Below are 19,362 nucleotides of genomic sequence, written 5' to 3' on the forward strand. Positions count from 1 at the left end.
TGGTTCTACAGTGTGTTTTGTACTGAGTTCAGCATTATGTTTAAGTATTTGGGGGGGGAGGGGTCCACCACATAGTAGGCCCTGGTGGTGGTGGAGTGAGATGGTGGCTAGGGAAGAAAGTGAGAGGATGATGAAATACTAGTCTGCTTTACTGTGGATTGATCTCTCTCCCCTAGTTTTATCTTCAGCTTTCCTTTTAGAGTAGAAATTAAAGCTCTGAAGTAAAATTAGAAGTTGAGCTCTGACAACACGAAAATTCCAAGCTTCATAGCTCTTGATGACTATAATTAAAACATGTATAAAATCTTTCAAAGGAATTTTTTTACTGCATTTTTTTCTCCTTGGCAGTTTTAAACTTGTATCACTGGCTAGAGAATTCAAGGCTTGGGCTCTTCTCATGGGTTTGACTTTTTCTTCCTGATTATAATTTTCATATTTTTCTTTAAGGCCACTTAACTTGTTTTATTAAATGGGAATTCTCAACTAGCAGAGACACTTAACAACTTCTATTCTTTTCTGGAAATTTCTGTAAGACAAACATTCATATTATTTTGCAGTCATCAGGCATGAACTTTGCTATGTGATGGCTGCTGAAACAGTGGCATAATGACTCATTTAGAAAGAATATACACAGATACATGGAATCATCGCTGGACCTTGTAGCAGTTGTAATCATTTGAATTTAAACAGGTACACATTTATTATTTTCAAAAGATATATTCATTTTTGCTACTTTACTCTTTAGAACTCTCTTTTCCCTTATGGTCTCTTAAATTTATTTTAGTGTTTAAGTAAGGATACAGTTTAACACAAGTCAAGAAAAAATATAGCCATTTTCACATTACTTTTAAAAATACAGTTAGAGCTTAGCATAGGGACAGCACATTGCTTAATCATAATGAGTTTTAATCCAAAACTAAAGTAGCCTAATGTTGTCACCTTAGTGTTTGGAAGATGCAGAATTCAGAAATTTAAACTCTTTGGCCCCACTTCCAAAGATTCTCATTCTTAATTGATTCGTATATATAGACAGATTTGGGAGCTTCTAAACCATTTATAGAGGATGCTTTCCAAATAGTTCTTACGGGTTTAGGATTACTCAGAGGATTCTGTAATCACTGAAACTAAGTTTTCTAATGACAATTTAATTGCATTTGTCTCTTATTTACTGATAATCCTAAAAAAGATTTCTCCTGGGGGAATAATACTGCTCTGAAAAAAATCAGAGAACTACTTTAATAGACTACTTCTAGGATTCCCTTAATATGTAAGATTCTAATTTTATTTTAAAAATTCACCAGTCTTTTATATTAGAGATTTAATCTTAAAATAGATTTGAACTACAATAAAGGGCAAAAAACCTTTTGCCCTCTTTCTCTTTATCATCTTGCATGAAGCCTTTATTAACCTGGTTGTACTAATAGCCTGCCTTTTTGATTTTACTAAATTCTGTGAATTCTTTCTCCATATAATATTTCGTTGTCCTCCTGATAAAAATATACTATAGTTTCCCTTGGCTAAAACACATATAGGCAGTGGTTTGCTGGTAATGCTTAACAGCTGGGGCAAAGGGACTGATTCATATCATTTGTTAATTTCCATGATGTAACTACTCCCTACAATAATAGCCTATTTTAAGCTACCAGTGTGATGTCACCAATTGTGGAGCTGAGAAGAGACATACACAGCCTACTTCGTATTTCCACCGTACAGATAAAATAGGTGTCAGAACTTCAAGAGCATAGCAAAATGTAGTAAGGTAGTTAGAAATAAAGTAACAAGGAAAAGATGAGTTTGAGTATTTACTGTTTTATGTATTTAAATTAGTTTTTACCATTAGATATCCAAGAAGTTATTTCCATGCTTCTTTGGGGAAATAGATTGTTTCAAAATGGGAAATTTTCACTTTGCACTTTCTACCTTATTAATTTTTTAGATCAATTACCTATGTTAAAAGCTCTAAGCAACAACAACAAAAAGCAGTTAAAAAGCAGCTCTCCAGGTGATTTTGAGTGTGGCTAAGTCAGGGAACAACCAGTGGTTCCCAGTTACAGCAACCTATGCTAAAAAAAATGCCTTTCTTGGTTCTCTGGCACCGTAGAGCTGAATTCTGTGCTTAAACACAGTGACGACTACATCTTTAATTTTTTTATGCTCTGTTTTGTCCTTGAAATTATTAGAGAAATTATTTGCCAAATGTACATTTTAGAACATAAAGAAAAACAAGAGAATTAAGACTAGGAAAAAACAGCCATCGGAGTAGAAAATAAAAATCTGGTGAATACAAGTCCTGTATAAATATGCTAGTCTTAAAGCCCATCATAGCTGATATAGCTGATGAGCAGATTTTGCCTATGAGTTTCCTGGCAATCGGTTGCAAGGGGTGGGGGGAATAATGTAATTCTCATCAGATAAATGGAGGGCATCATTTTCTCAAAGAAAGCTAAAGCACTGCAACTGTACTGAATTCCAAAGAAAGTCTCACATTGAAATTTCATATATAGGGATACTAATATAAGAAACAATGCCCTTAACACTATTCCACTAGCATTATAGCTGTGGGTTTCATATGGTAGTTTCTTATAAAATACTTCAAGAAGGAAAAACAAGAATGTAATAATAATAACCAACTCAGCTAAAGTTTCCCCGAAGGAAATAGGACGGTTTAGGAATACTACCTGCTACTAGTCAAGCTTGATACAAAAAATTTTTTTTCTTTTTACCGTCATGGGAGTTCCTGGGCTAGGGGTCGAATCAGAGCTGCAGCTGAGGCCTGTGCCACAACCATAGCCAACACCAGATCCTTAACCCACAGAGCTACAATAGGAACTCCAAGATTGACCTAAATTTAGAATGACACCTCCTAGAAGAATAAAAGGTTTCAAATAAGAATGGGGGGAAAAAAAAAATCTCCAATATGTCTACTCAGCTTCTGTCCTTTGTTGTTGTGAGCTTATGCTTGTGCTGTGTTAACAAGGATTCCGAGACCAGGGTCAACAGGAAAGAGCACAGTGAATGATTTGCAGTTTTTTTCTGTCACAGGAATGGGAAGTAGCAGAGACACCTCTGCATGTTTGCCATCCTTATGCCAGGCTATTTCACTAGTCTCAGTCTTTAGCATAAACTGGACTATAAACTGTTGGGGTTTATTTATACTCTTTGATCAGGGCCTGGAGTGCTGTTATTTTGTGTTGCCCTTTGAGAGTCTCTGTGGTGTCTATATTTATTGTGACTAACTCATCCTGACAAGCCTGGAACATCTGTCTTTCATCCTTCTGATTTTTGATCCTGTAGTTTATTTTGTTTACTTAATATTAGCTATCCCATTTTTGTTAATCTCTAGTCTCACAGAGTTTGTCCTTTGATGGGATAAAACACTGTAATTAACATTTTTGCTTGTTGGGGAGCATGATTCTGAAAGCAGTGGAATAAGAATTTGTCAAGTGAGCAGTGCCGTGGTCATACCCCATGCTAGTATTATGTCATTTATAGCAGCAATCAGCTATTTGTCAAGCTTCATTTTAACAAATTAAAATGTAAATTACTTCCTTTCCATTATTACAGAGGGAATTTGTAATCTAAAGACAATTTTAGGGGAAATTAAAATCGTTCTGAAATTAAATGTTAACATCATTAACTAATATTTTGGGATTTCTTTTTCTTTTAGTAGTGCTGTATACCGATGAGACTCCTACTTTATTTCACCTGTTTTGACATTTCTGTTATCTTATTAAAGAAAATGGTTCTTAAATGGGTATTTTATACTTTCCTAGTAAGAATTTAAATTGATGTTGCTTTTCTAAAGAGCGTTTGGCAACGTGCATCAAAGATCTTTAAATTCTCAGTCCCTTTGACTTAGTTATTCCACTTCTAGTGTAATGTCATTAGGAAATAAACAGTGATTTTTAAGTGTGGATTTTGGAGTGAGAGTACTTGGCTTTGAATCTAGAAATAAACTTATAAGCTATATGACCCTGGGTTTGTTTCTGAACTTCTCTAAGGTTCGGGCTTTGCATCTGTAAAATAGGCATGAAAATAGCACATAGCTCTGGGTGTTACTCTGAGAATTAATCGAGGTGATATAGAGAACATGCATAACATCCTGCCTAGTATAAAATGTTAATAATTGCTGTTATTAGTAATCATAGAAAGATTGTTCATGATAGCATTAATTTAAATAGTAGACATATAGGAACATATGATTTTCATTCATATGACAGATTACACTGTGTAGTTGTTAAATGATGTTATTAAAGAATATTTAAAGATACAAGAAAATGTTCATAATGTAACATATAATGGAAGGGCAAGACAAAAATCTATACGTTCTAAGATGTCAATTATGTTTAAATTAAAAATATTTTATAATTAGAACATGTTTTTAAAATATTGTCTTTAAAATGTTTGTTTTAAAATAATGTTTTTAGGAAGCTCCTTTGTGGTACAGCAGGTAAAGGATCCTATGTTGCCCATAGCTATGGCACAGGTCGCAACTGCAACAGGGGTTCAATTCCCAGCCTGGGAACTTCCATGTGCCACAGGTGTGGCCAAAAAAAGTAGATAAATAAAATAATGTTCTTACAGGATTGTAGGTAAAAAAAAATCTTGGAAATATAATACCAGAATATTAGAATGGATTACTGTTCACAAGTCTTATAACTAGGTGATAGGGATAGTGGGATTTATTAACACTTCTATTTGTGTTAACATCATTTTTTTTTGTCTTTTGTCTTTATAGGGCCACATCCGCGGCATATGGAGGTTTCCAGGATAGGGGTCTAATTGGAGCTGCTGCTGCCGGCCCACACCTGAGCCACAGAAATGCCAGATCCAAGCCACGTCTGGGGCCTACACCATAGCTCACTCCAATGCTGGATCCTTAACCCACTGAGCGAGGCCAGGGATCGAACCACAACCTCATGGTTCCTAGTCAGACTTGTTTCTGCTGCACTACGATGGGAACTCCCATTTTTCATATTTTTTTAAAGAATGGTAAGAATAGATAAAAAAGAAAGTTTAAAATCTCGGAATTAGCGCTTTGTAACTTGTTTAAACGTAAATTAACTCTTGACCAGTTTTGTTATTAAAGTATTAATGATGCATTTGTAAGGTTTTCAGAGAATTTGAGAGAATGACCGTATCAGGCTTGTGAAAAGTACGATAAAATTTATAACAAACATAAAAATATATATATATATATATATATCTGGAATAATAATCTCTAATTTTTAAAAGATGGTTTATTCTATGGAATTATTTGTGATTTTTATTGTCTTTTTTATACTTTTCTATGATAAGTTCTTTTTAGGATCTTAATCGGAAAAAGCTTTAATCAATTTTTTGTGAAATGATGCCTAACTTTTGTGCTTTGATGACATTAATTCTAGTATTGAGAGCACTCTTCCTAGTTGCTTTTGAGATTTGCCTTTGAACTGCTCTAATTCTCTAAGACAATTTTGGTAAAGAATAAGTTGTGTCTTAACACATGTCCACCAAATATCTATTTCAAGTATTTTCCATATATAAAAATGATACAAGAACCATCTTCACTATTGCATTCCCATAAATTTTATTTCCTTTTTTAAATAGTATTTTTCAACATGGCCAGTGTTCATATAAACAACTTTACCTTAGTGGGAACTAAGGGTATTATGAGTATTTTGGCAGAGTTCTCCCCTCTTTAGGCAGAAATAAGGCTGAGAGGAAATGAGCAATTATTTCCTCCTCCCTCTACAACTGAAATAGTATTTAAATTTATAGGTGAACTTTATTGGTAGAAAATACCAATAAAGTATTTATAAACCATAAGTTTATCTTGTAGGTGGCCTTCTAAAATAAACTTTTTTGACTTTATACACTGTGTGCTAATGCTTTGGCTTTATGCCCCACCTCCCAGGTTGCAAACATCTAGGGTAGAACTCAGTACTAAAGAAAAAGAACCAAAAAAGTAACCTAGGAAATATTACAGATGTTAGTAATAAATTACTCAGTGATACTCACATTGGAACAGCAATAAGTTATAATATTAACAGAGGTGGTCCTTAAAAATTGTCCCACTGTTCACCAAGGCATTTAATCTTTCCTATGTTCCAAATGAAATACATTATTGTTTTCTACCCTTAACAAAAGTTGGGTGTTAGGGACATTAGGTTTATTCATTTGACTGATTCTATTCACCACAGAGGTTGAAAACCCCTGTATGCATAGTATCAACTAGCACCAAATCCTTGGGATGGTCTATTTTGGAAGTCAGTTATACATACATTTTAAAAAATCATGAAACAATCTAAAATAGAATATGCTAAAGGCAAAAATGACTAATCCTGACAAATTCTAAAATTCACAATAAAAGCAATTTAGAAGTCTATGAAGGAGGGTGGGATGTTGAAGGGAAAAAGTGAATTAATTAAGCAAGGGAAAAAATTGGAAGAAAGGAGAGGAGGAAGATAAAGAAGGGAGGAGGCATTGCAGACAAGAAACACACTCCAGGATCAAAGCAGAAATACAAAAGACATATTGAGGAAACCATGTTGGAACATAAGGCTTATATAAGGCAGTGGTTTTCAAATTATGTTCTGATCAGGTCCTATGTGGGCTGGTTGGGAAAGGGGTGAGGAGGCCAGCTACTGAAGTCTTGGTTCCTAGTCGGACTCGTCAACCACTGAGCCACGACAGGAACTCCATTTTTTTTTTTTTTTTTTTTGTCCATGACTCAGTTCCCAGGCCAGGGATCAAACCCATGTCACAACAGTGACACGAGCCACAGCTGTGGCAACATCGGATCTCCAACCCACTGAGCCACCAGGGAATTCTTTACTTAAGTCTTAAGCAAGGCAGTCCAGATGTATTAGGAAAATTGATCTAACAATGGAGCCAGAGGCTGTGTTGGGAAACTATTCAGTATGTCAGATAAGATGGCACGAGCCTAAATATATCATTGGCCACTGGTTTGTAAATAAAAGAGGATAAATGGATGCTCACCAAGGAAAAACCAACAAGACTGAGTTAGAGTTTGAATGGATGTTGTAGCAGGGGAAGGAGATGTCAAAGATCCATATACTGATAGTGGTGCAGAATCTCATGTTGAATTTAAATCCAGTGGAATTAGATTGTATGAGAACATGGAAGATATGATGTTGATTGTGTCCAAGTTCTAAAGGGAAACAAAGTGGATTGAAATGATTAGTTTGAAGATGTAAACAATAACTGTGGTGGCTAATTGGGATTATACTTTAGGTCAGCCACAAGGATGAACACATAGCAGATCTGAGAGTTGCATTCTGGTTTACACCCCAGTTCCTAAGGTCAATTACTTCCTTAGAAATCACTAAGCTGGAAAACCTCTGTGCCTTGTGGGGTACCTGTGTTAAAGTGAAAAGCCCTAGGCCCTGGCACAGCTAAAATCTCATATCCAGAGATGGGGGATTGGCTTCTGGTGAAGTAGCATTCACAGGGTAGCACTGTAAGGTAGGGCAGATAATGTTAATGATGTGGATTCCATTTGGTGAGAATAAAATCCACAATAGGGGAAGACTTTGTATGCCTCTGACCTGGTGACATCAGCCCCAAACACAGGGTTCAGCTTTGTGAAGGATAAGAAGGTCAGCAGAGATTTACAACCCATCCCCCCTCAAAGAAATAAATAAACAGGATGATCTAAACATCTCTATAGGAATTCCCATTGTGGTTCAGTGAAAACGAATACGACTAGTATCCATGAGGATGCAGGTTCAATCCCTGGCCTCACTCAGTGGGTTAAGAATCCTCTGTTGCCATGAGCTGTTGTGTAGGGTGCATAAACAGCTCTGATCTGGCGTTGCTGTGGCTGTGGCATAGGCCAGTGGCTATAGCTCGGATTTGACCCCTATCCTGGGACTCTCCATATGCCACGGGTGAAGCCATAAAAAAATAAGTAAATAAATATATATATATCTTTTAGAGATATAAATACTTACTTTCCATCAGTCTAAGAATGGTTATTTAATGTAAGTGGAAACACTTAATTTAATGTAAATGTTCTTAAATATACATTACATGTTATTGGCTGAATCGTATCCACTTCCCAAAACACTTATGATGAAATTCTAACCTGCAGTACCTCAGAATGTGGCTATATTTGTAGATAAGATCTTTAAAGAGGCAATTAAGTTAAAAATGAGGACCTTACCAAAGAGATAAAAGACTCATACACTGAGATCTATAAAACATTAATAAATAAAATTAAAGATTCAAAAAATGGAAAATATCCCATGCTCTTGGATTAGAAGAATTAATATTGTTAAAATGGCAGTACTACCCAAAGCTGCTTACAGATTTAATGCAATTCCTATCAAATTACCCATGCCGTTTTTCACCTAACTACAACAAATAATCTAAAAATTTGTATGGAACTATAAAAGCCCTAGGATTGCCAAAGAAATCCTGAGGGGGGAGGGGGAAACAAAGCAGGAGGCATAATTCTCCTAGACTTCAGACAATATTACAAAGCTACAGTAATCAATACAGTTTAGTATTGGTACAAAAGTAGACATGTGGATCAAGAGAGCCCAGAAATAAACTCACACACCTGTGGTCAATTAATCTTAAACAAATGAGGCAAGAATATAAAATGGGAAAAATACCAGTCTCTTCAGCAAGTGGTGTTGGGAAAGGTGGACAGCTGCAATGAAACTAGAACACACCCTCACACCATGCACAAAAATAAACTCAAAATGGCTCAAGGACTTAAAGTAAGACACGACACCATAAAACTCCTGGAACAGAACATAAGCAAGACATTCTCTCAGACATAAATTGTACAAATGTTTTATTAGGCCAGTCTCCCAAGGCAATAGAAATTTTAAAAATAAACAAATGGAACTTAAACTTACAAGCTTTTGCACAGCAAAGGAAACCATAAAAAAAGAGAAACAAAACTTACAGAATCAGAGAAAATATTTGTAAACAATTCAACCTACAAGGGCTTAGCTCCAAAATATACAATCAATTCATATACCACAACAACGAAAAAACAAACAACACAGTTGAAAAATGGGCAAAACACCTAAATAGACATTTCTCCAAATAAGACACAGATGGCCAGTAGGCACATGAAAAGATGCTTAACATCACTAATTATTGGAAAAATGCAAATCAAAACTATAATGAGGTACCATCTTACACCGGTCAGCGTGGTCATCATTAAAAAAGTATATAAATAACAAATGCTGGAGAGGGTGTGCAGAAAAGAGAACACTCCTACACTGTTGGTGGGAATATAAATTGGTGCAACCACTGTGAAAAAAAATATGGAGTTTCCTCAGAAAACCAAAAATATAACTATCATATGATCTAGCATTCCCACTCTGGGAATATATCCAGATAAAACTATAATTCAAAAATTACAGGAGTTCCCATTGTGGCTCAGCGGTTACAAACCCAACTAGTATCCAGGAGACACGGGTTTGATCCCTGGCCTTGCTCAGTGGGTTAAGGATTCGTTGTTGCTGTGTGCTGTGGTGTAGGTCATAGACGAGGCTTAGATCCCATGTTGCTGTGGCTGTGGCATAGGCCAGCAGCTATAGCTCCAATTCAACCCCTAGCCTGGGAACTTCCATATGCCACAGGTGTGGCCCTAAAAAGCAAAAAAAAAAAAAAAAAAATACATGTACCCCTATGTTCATAGCAGCACCATTCACAATATCCAAGACATGGAAACAACCCAAATGTCCATCAGCAGATGAATAAATTAAGACGATGTGGTACATGTACACAGTGGAATACTACTAGTTCATAAAAAAAGAACGAAATAATGCCATTCACAGAAACATGGGTGTAACTAGAGGTTCTCAGACTAAGTGAAGTAAGTCAGAAAGAGAAGGACAAATATCATATGGTATCACTTATATGTGGAATCCAAAATATGGCACAAATGAACCTTCTACAAAACAAAAAACAGACTCAGACACAGAGAACAGACCAGTGGTTGCCAAGGAGGAGGAGGGAGGGAGAGGGATGGACTGGGAATTTGGTGTTAGTAGATGCAAACTATTACATTTAGAATGAGTAAACAACAAAGTCCTACTGTGTAGCACAAGGAACTATATCTAATCTCCTGCCTTAGACCATAATGAAAAAGAATATTAAAAAGAATGTATACATATAACTGAGTCACTTTGCTGTACAGCAGAAATTGACATAACACTGTAGATAAACTGTATTTTTAAAAAATTTTTACTGGTAAAATGAGGTTTTTAAGGTGGGCCTTAAGCCAGTATGATTGGTGTTCTTTTAAAAAGCGATTAGAGGCCACACACACACAGACCAAGGTATGACTATGAGAGGACACAGTGAGCATGTGACCATCTGCAATCCAAGGAAAAGTCCCGAAAAAGAAAAAAAAAACAAAAACTAAAACTAAATTGCCAACACCTTGATCTTGGACTTGCAGCCTCCACAACTATGAGAAAATAACTATCTGTTGTTTAAGCCATCCAGTCTGTGGTATTGCTAGCAGCCCTAGCAAACATGATATAATATGTATTTCAGGCTTCATAAATAAAATCAACAGATAACAATAACCCAGAAAAATATTGGCTAACATACAAAAGAGACAAAGAAAGGCCTAGACAACAACACTCCAGTAACAATGGACTTACCTAGCACCCAGATCTGGGTCTCAAATTCCATTGTCCAATAAAAGGAACCCAAGGCTCCTTGGAGAAGTGGCTGATTCTAGGAATGCTACAGAAGTACACGGTATGAGCTCAGTCTATCATGTAGTGCCAAAAAGTAACAAATTGCTTAAAAACATCTTCCCAATTATAGAGGAATTGGAGCCAACTGAAAGATCTCCCTAAGTTCAAATCTTAAAGCAACAAAATTAAGTATTATTGGATTAATATTAAGTATAAGATAAACATAAGTTCATCGTCGAATAATTTTAAATGAATACAATGTAAATATTATAAAATATTTACTGAGTAAATAAATAGCTGGGCAAGATAGACAAATCACCTATGCAGAAGAATTTCAGATAGCATATATAGATACCCCACTCTCAAGGAGGTAGAGGGGCCACTCCCCACTCAAGTGTGGCCGGAGCATAGTGAAGTCCTTCCAAAAAGAACAGCTTGGAATGTGTGGGGGAGGGGAAAGAGTAACTTTGGCAAATCTAACATTACCTCAGCCTGGTGGTCAAGGATAACATCATCAGTGACAAGTCATGCTGATCATTATGTGCCCTTGATATAATGTGATGACATGGAACTTTGTTTCTGTGGTCTTCCTCCCCCAAACCTTTATTTCAGTCTAGTCATGAGAAAAACAATTAGAAAATGCCTGTAGAGGGGCTTCCCACAGTATATTCAACCAATATTCCTCAAAACTATCCAGATCATTTCCCAAGGAAACACTGAGGAAATGGTTACAGCCAAGAGGAGCTACAGAGGCAAGACAAACAATTATGCTATCCTGGATGGGGCCTTGGGACAGGAAAAAGACGCTAGGTAAAAACTAAAGAAACCCAAACCAAGTATGGAGTTTAGCTAATAATATGTTAATAATGATTTATTAATTGTGACAGACGTACCATACTAATGTAAGGTTTTAATGATAGGAGTACCTCCGTGTAGGGTATATGGGAACTATCTACATTATCTTCCTAAGAGATGAGATTATTATTTTTACCCTAGTTAGCTGGCAACATTTTTTTTCTTTTTTGTTTTTTAGGACTGAACACACAGCATAAGGAAATTCCCAGGCTGGGGTCGAATTGGTGCTGTGGCTGCCTACATCACAGCCATAGCAACACCAGATCTGAGCTGCACTGTGACCTATGCCTTAGCTTGCGGCAATACCAGGTCCTTAACCCACTGAGTGAGGCCAGGGATCGAACCTGCATCCTCGTGGAAACTAGTTGGGTTCTTAACCTGCTGAGCCACAACAGGAACTCCAAACTTTTTTTTTAAACAGTGATACACATGATTGCAGTGTATAGGAATGTAAAGTGGAACTACATCTCTGGAGGGCATTTTTGGTAATAGGTAAAAATGTGTGTACTCTTTGAAGCAGCAACATCACAACTAGGAAGTGAATATCAAAATCCATATAAATGTTTTTCACAGTATTATGTGCAGTAGCAAAAATCTGGAAATTAAAGGTCTGTAAGCATGGGACTATTTAAATAAACCATGTAGGAGTTCCCCCTTGTGGCTCAAGGGTAACGAACCCAATTACTATCCATAAGGACACGGGTTTCATCCCTGGCTGTGAGCTGTGGTGTGGGCCGCAGACGTGGCTCAGATACCATGTTGCTGTGTCTGTGGTTTAGGCCGGCAGCTGCAGCTCTGATTTAACCCCTAGCCTGGGAACGTCCCTGTGCCACACCTGTGGCCCTAAAAAGCAAAAAAAAAGAGAAAATAAATGAATAAATAAATAAACTATGTGAATTTCAATTTGGAATATAATGAAGATATTAAAAATACTATAAACTGGAGTTCCCCTCTGTGGTTCAATGGCATCAGCGACATCTTGGGAGCACTAGGATTCAGATTCGATCCCTGGCTGGCACAGTGGGCTAAGGATCCCTCATTGCTGCAGCTGCAGCTTAGGTTGCAACTGTGGCTGGGACCTGATCCCTGGCCTGGCAACTCCATAGCCACAGGGCAACCAAAAAAAAAAAAAAAAAGAATAAGGTAATATTTGAAAACAAAAAATTCCATTATACATTAAGCGAAAATGCCAACTGTAAACCATGTATACGTTGTCATGCCATTTCCATGTCTGTCTGTCTACACACACACACACACCCCTCTCTCTTGGACCTGGGATTTAGTTAAATAAATTCTAACAGATAGCAGTAAGTTAAGTCCTGCTAGTGACTGTCATTTTATAAGTGCTTAAAGAGAGTTATTACATATTGTAATAAATATATCAGATATTATTTCACAATACTATCACAATTAGAAGTCATTGTTTCTCAAAGCAATGAAATGAAGTACCACTTTTTCCCTTACTACAAACTGTGCCTGGGTGTACCTATTATGTTTATGTTTTGGGTATATTACACATGGATAAAAAGTGGGGTTTACATACAATAAAGTGTTGCCTATGGTTATCTCCGACTGGTAGTGTTGGGACACTTTTTATTTTGGCAATTTTGCACATTTTCCAAGAGTTCTTCAAGGAACCACAGAATATTTTTTGTGATATAGAAAATGTTTTTTAATGGCAGTTTTTTAAATGTCTTTTTTCCCATGAAAACATCTAGAACATTGAAACCACCTTTAAAAAAAATAAAAGCGTACTTTTACTTTGCTTTTCTGAGTGGATTTAGTTTATACACAAACTTTTCATACCCATTTACACTGCGATATGCTTTCCATGTACTGTCTACTTTTCTATTAGGTGAAATTTTATGAGCTGTTAAAAGCCTTGTTATGTCTGATTTGTCCTCTCGTACTTTTTACTTTTAGATTGGTATTTGGAATGCTTTATCCTGCATATTATTCATACAAAGCTGTGAAAACAAAAAACGTGAAGGAATATGTAAGTATAATTTTGTGAGTGATCAATTCTACTTGTGTATCCATTATATATACTAGAAAAACTGCCATTATTTTAGAAACAGCTGGAATAATGTTTTGGGTTAAAATGTCATGGGGGAGGGAAAATAAAAAATTTCCAAACACCACAAAAATTTGAGCTGGGAGTATACAGCTGGGTAATACTAATAATTGTACTGGCCAATACAATCCTCCTTATCTGAAGTGTTTGTGATACGGTTATTAAATGAGATCTTTTTTCTGAACCTAATTGTGTGGTTGAAGTACAGGGTGATACTTCAACCAGCTGATATGTTTCTTGAGTTTGGGCCCACTTGACCTATTGAGTATCATAAACCCAGGTTATATGGTACGCCTCTGTGCATCTTTGTGCCTGAGGTTTTCTCCTATCTTCCCTTCTAAATGTGTAATGTTTTTATTACCAAAAAAAGTCAAGTACAACTTGAAAATGAAGCTCTAATACTATGAGGACATTATCAGTAGGCACATAAATACCATCTCCTAAAATAAAAAGTAAAGAAGAAAACAAAAAGAAATATAAAGGGATAACAAATTATAATAAAAATAGGCCTGTTAGGTGTAAATTATGTGATAAAAGGGCAGAAAGGATGGTATCATTTAGGGATTGGCCTAAGAACCGTTATAAAAAATTAGTCCATTTCTTACTAAATATCAAATTTGTTCGTTTTTAAGTACTTAAAATATATGGATTTGGGAGTTCCATTGTGGCTCAGAGGTTTAAGAACCCAACTGGTGTCCATGAAGATGTGGTTGCATTCCTGACCTTGCTCAATGGTTAAGGATCCAGCATTGCCGCAAGCTGTGTTACAGGTCACAGATGCGGCATAGGCTGGCAGCTGTAGCTCCATTCAGCCCCTAGTCTGTGGAATTCATTATGCCACAGGCACAGCCCTAAAAAGGAAACAAACAAAAATTCTTATTCAAACACATGGGAAAACTTCATGACTTGATATGTGCTGAGATATATACATATCTATGTATATGTGGATGTGGATATATACTTCACATATTGCCTTGCAGGTTTTTTTTGCCAATTCTTGGGCCACTCCAGCGGCATATGGAGGTTCCCAGGCTAGGGGTCTAATTGGAGCTGTAGCCACCGGCCTACGCCAGAGCCACAGCAACGCGGGATCCGAGCCGCGCCTGTGACCTACACCACAGCTCACGGCAACGCCGGATCATTAACCCACTGAGTAAGGGCAGGGATCGAGCCCACAACTTCGTGGTTCCTGGTCGGATTTGTTAACCACTGAGCCACGATGGGAACTCCCTGCCTTACAGTTTTTAGAGAATAACTCATTACAAAGTAAGAATTATCTGTACCTAATTTTGCTATGATATCGTGACTTTGAAAAAGGATTTTTTTTTTTTGGTCTTTTTTGCTATTTCTTGGGCCGCTCCCGTGGCATATGGAGGTTCCCAGGCTAGGGGTCTAATCGGAGCTGAAGCCACCGGCCTACGCCAGAGCCACAGCAACGCGGGATCCGAGCCGCGTCTGTGACCTACACCACAGCTCACGGCAACGCCGGATCGTTAACCCACTGAGCAAGGGCAGGGATCGAACCCGCAACCTCATGGTTCCTAGTCGGATTCGTTAACCACTGCGCCACGACGGGAACTCCTGAAAAAGGATTTCTTAACCAACGTTTCGGGCATATCAGAATGAGTAATTGAAGATAAACTAGGGAAATAGGCAGGTGGTTGGAGTTGGTTTGATAATGACATGGTAATCAACTCTGGCTCACAAATAATTTGAGGGGGAGAGCAAAATGCAAAAATAGGCACTGAAACAGGAAAAGCAGGAGTCTGTCTGCCTTTGACAAGGAAATGGGATAGAATCTGAAGACTGCTTGGTGACAAAGTTGTCCGCCATCAAGTCGGCTGGAGAGAAAAAGCAGAGATATTGTACTAGGAAAATAACGTATTTATAAATTTCCTACTGATTTCAAAAGACTTTTGTAGCTTGTTGTTTCCAATTGCCACTATAAAAAATTACCACATTGGCATAAATCAACACAAATGTATTCTCTTACAGTCCCAGAGGTCAGAAATCTGAAATGGATCCACAGGCTACATACCTTTGGGAAGCTGTAGGGGAAAATCAGTTTCCTTACCTTTGCTAGCCTCTACAAGATGCCTACTTTCTTTGGTTTATGACTGTAGTCCTCTATCTTCAAAGCCAGAAACACTGGACTGGAACCTCACACTACCATCTGTCTGGTTCTCCCTTCTGCCTTCCTCTTCCACTTATAAAAACCCTTGTGATTACCCTGGACTCACCTGAGTCATCCAGCCTCCTCTCCCCATCTGAAAGTCAGCTGATTAGCAAGCTGAATTCCATCTGCTGCCAGATTGCTCCTTTATCACATAACCTGACATATGCACAGGTTCCAGGGATTAAGACATCTTTAGGATAGGGGGACATTATTCTGCATGCCACAATAGCTCTCTGGTCCTCAACACAACTCTATAAAGTCATGAGGAATATTGGAATGTTACAGCCTCAGCGAAGTGAATTAACTTGCCCAGGGTCAAATGGATCATAAGGCAGGAATGGTTCCAGATTAGAAAAGTAAATGAGGATTCTAGCTTCACAAAAACGTTGAAACAGCTGTCACAGCCAGCCAGGAATATGCCTCTGATTAATTCCAAGGTAAATCTTTAGGGGCCACAACTATATGGATATTTTCCAAGAAGAGCAATGAGGCAGCTTAACCAGTACTGGGGCAGGGCCCATAAGCGTCTGAATCAACTGTGAGCAAAATGGTTATAGATGAAATTAGAAGTTTTTGGAAGTTCAGTATAGTCTTGGTAATTCTTTAAATATTTCCAATCTAAATTTACTTCTGACAAAAATTTTGAATATTTTCTTGCTGAGTCCCACCTAAACGTAGTCATCCAGTTTTACCTCTAATTTATAAGTTTTGTCAGAACTCTGTTCTCACAAAATTTTCTTGTATGGTAATCCCACCCAAATTTGCTTTGTTTTACATGCAGTTTCTTGGTAAAATGAACCTTCTTAAAATTTCCCTGTTATATTTTTAATAGCATTTTATACTATCTGTATTGTACTATTTATAAGTGTCAGTCTTCTCCAGCAGAGTAAGGTCCATAGAGAGTTTTGTTTTGTTAATTGCCTAAAACAGTACATGTTACATAGTTGGTACTCAATATTTTTTTAATGAATGAATAAAGGAAGAAGAGCTGACGCCCAAGTATATAACAAATATTAAATAGTGTTTACAAGAGCATATTCATTTCTTAAGTGGATTGGTTTAGTGTCTCAGCTTCGATTCTACTGGGTTAAGGAGTACACAGCCCAGTCTGACTTATCCCTAAGCCCAGTTACTTTGTGGTATTTGGTTATTACCTGAACTCCCCTGATATCTACTTCAAAATTATTTCAGAAAGCAAACATTTCTTATTAATTTACTTCTTCCCACCCTAACTACTACCATTCCCCTTAAGCCTGCAAATAGTAGATTGCACCTGATAAAACAGATGCTGTGTTCAAATCAAAATAAATGGAAAGTGCTGTGTATTTTGGCAACCTTCCTTTCTTCCTTTGCCTTTGCCTATTTTAAAAACAGAGCTTTCCTAGGATATAATTTTCTGTATAGTGTGGCCGATATGGCCTACTTAAAGTCTTTCAGTCTTGCAGTAAGTGAAATGTAAACTTACCGAAGAATCAGTATGGTTTTGCAAAATTTTTTAAGCTTATACCATCCCATGACTTGAAAATAGTGTTTACTTCCAAGTCATGTATAATTGCTGTAGCTTTTCTAGGAAACCAATGTTCTTATTCTAAGAATGTTGGAGAAAGTGGCAATGAAAAGACTGGCTAACAGCACTTACAAATCAAAATCAGACATTTGGTCTTTGTGAGCAAGAACAAAGAACAAGGTTTGGAAGATTACTTTTTTAAAAGCCCATCCAAAACCATCATTGACTTGGTTTTTGAACGTGACCTAATTTTTGACTGAATATTTGGGGGGATATGAAAATGAACAAATACACCACATGCAAGTTCTACAGTTCTTGTCAGTTGGTAAAATCTGAAGTTGTATTCAAGTTTTGTCTACTAGATCTAAGTTTGTCCACAAGTTATAAGGGGAAAAAAACAAACAAACAAACAAAAATACTAAAGAACTTTAATATCAAGAAGTGTACCCTGGGCATCTTTTCATTTTTTGGGTAAAAATACTCATTTGATGGAGGAGTTTTAAAAATTTTGGAAATGTAAAGATTAATCCACTGATTAAAGGGTGATTTTTTTTTTTTGAAAATTAGTTCTGTGAGGTCATATTCCTGTTTATTTTCCGTTCTGATCTACTTTTTTTGGCCACACCTGCAGCATGTGCAATTTCTGTGTCAGGGATCGAACCCATGGCACAGCAGCAACCAGAGCTGCTGCAGTGACCACACTAGATCCTCAATCCACTGCATCCCCAAAATAACTCCTTTGTCTTATTTTATTTCCTCATTTTGATGAAAATGTATTCTTCCCAAGAAGGCTTTGAGAGGTAGATTTTTTTTTTTTTAGATGATAGGTTGGAAGTAATTTTCCTTCAAAATTTTGTCTTTTAGCTTCTCATGTTGCTGTGGAGACATCCAAAAGCATTTTGATTGTTACTTGTTTGTCAGATCTTTCCTATGAACCGCTGTTTTTAAAATTTCATGATGACATGCCTTGGTGTGAGCCAATTATAATCAATTTTGTTAAGCCCTCAGTAGTCCCTTTGAATCTGGGAATCCTTTGTCCTTCAGCTCTGAGAAATTTGGTTAAAATTATTTCTATAATGATTTCCTGCTTTATTTTCAATGGTTCTGTCTGGAATTCCTTTTATTCAGTTATGAAGCCATTTGGACCAATTCTCTAATTTTCTGATATTTTTTCTTCTTTTTGCTCTGTTTTATGATAGTTTCTCAATTTTATCTTCTCTTGTGTGTTTAATTTCTAAGAACTTTTTTTATTCCTTGAATGTTCCTTTTCTATAGCATCCTATTCTTCTTTTGTTTAAAATAGCATCCCTTTTGTCTGAGGATATGAATGATTGTTTTTTAGACATCTCTCTGCATAGTCTCTCTTTCCTTTGAATTCTGTTTTTTGTTTGTTGCAGTCTCTGTTTTTCACATATGATTCTCTCAAATGTCGCATGATCTTTGGTTCTCTTTCAGTATTTGAGTATTATAATGAAAAGCTGATTCAAAGAGGCTGACTGTATGTGATCTTCACTATAGGGTGATCTGACGAGGCAATTGTCTTTGTTCCTAGGGCTGCCATAAGGAAGTGCCACAAACTGAGTGGCCTAAAGCAGCAGAAATGTGTCTCGAAGTTCTGGAGCCTCGATGTGGACAGGGCCACATTCTGAAATCTGTTGTTTCTTGCCTGTATCTAGCTCCTGGTTGCCAGCAGTCCTTGCTGTTCCTTATTTTCATCTATAGCACTTCAGTTTCTGCCTCTGTTATCACTTGATGTTCTTCCCTTGCATGCCTTTGTCTCTGAGTCTCTTCTTCTAAGAACACCAGTCATGTTGGATGGAGGGCTTGCCATACCCCAGTATGACCTCATCCTAACTCATTATAGCTTCAGTGACCCTATTTCCAAATAAGGTCAGATCCTGAGAGCTAGAACTTTGTATTCATCTTCTTGGCCTACCCTAACAAAATGCCACATGCTGAGTAGCTTACACAACATGTTTGTTTTCTCACAGTTCTGTAGGCTCCAAGTCCAGGATTAGGATGCCATCAGGGTTGTTTTTGGTGAGGCCCCTTTGTGGCTTATGGACCTTCTCTC

At 37.1% G+C, this 19,362-nt stretch overlaps 1 protein-coding gene across 1 annotated transcript in view; it reads left to right on the forward strand.

Annotated features, from left to right (window-relative positions):
• The window catches only part of REEP3 (receptor accessory protein 3), a 101,684-nt gene that overhangs the window by 36,139 nt on the left and 46,183 nt on the right, over positions 1-19,362 (forward strand). Inside the window, 1 exon segment of the mRNA XM_047762763.1 lies at positions 13,455-13,527. Within this exon segment, the coding sequence (XP_047618719.1) occupies positions 13,455-13,527 (73 nt within the window).

This window comes from Phacochoerus africanus, chromosome 15 (genome assembly GCF_016906955.1).
Source record: "Phacochoerus africanus isolate WHEZ1 chromosome 15, ROS_Pafr_v1, whole genome shotgun sequence".
Taxonomy (NCBI): domain Eukaryota; kingdom Metazoa; phylum Chordata; class Mammalia; order Artiodactyla; family Suidae; genus Phacochoerus; species Phacochoerus africanus.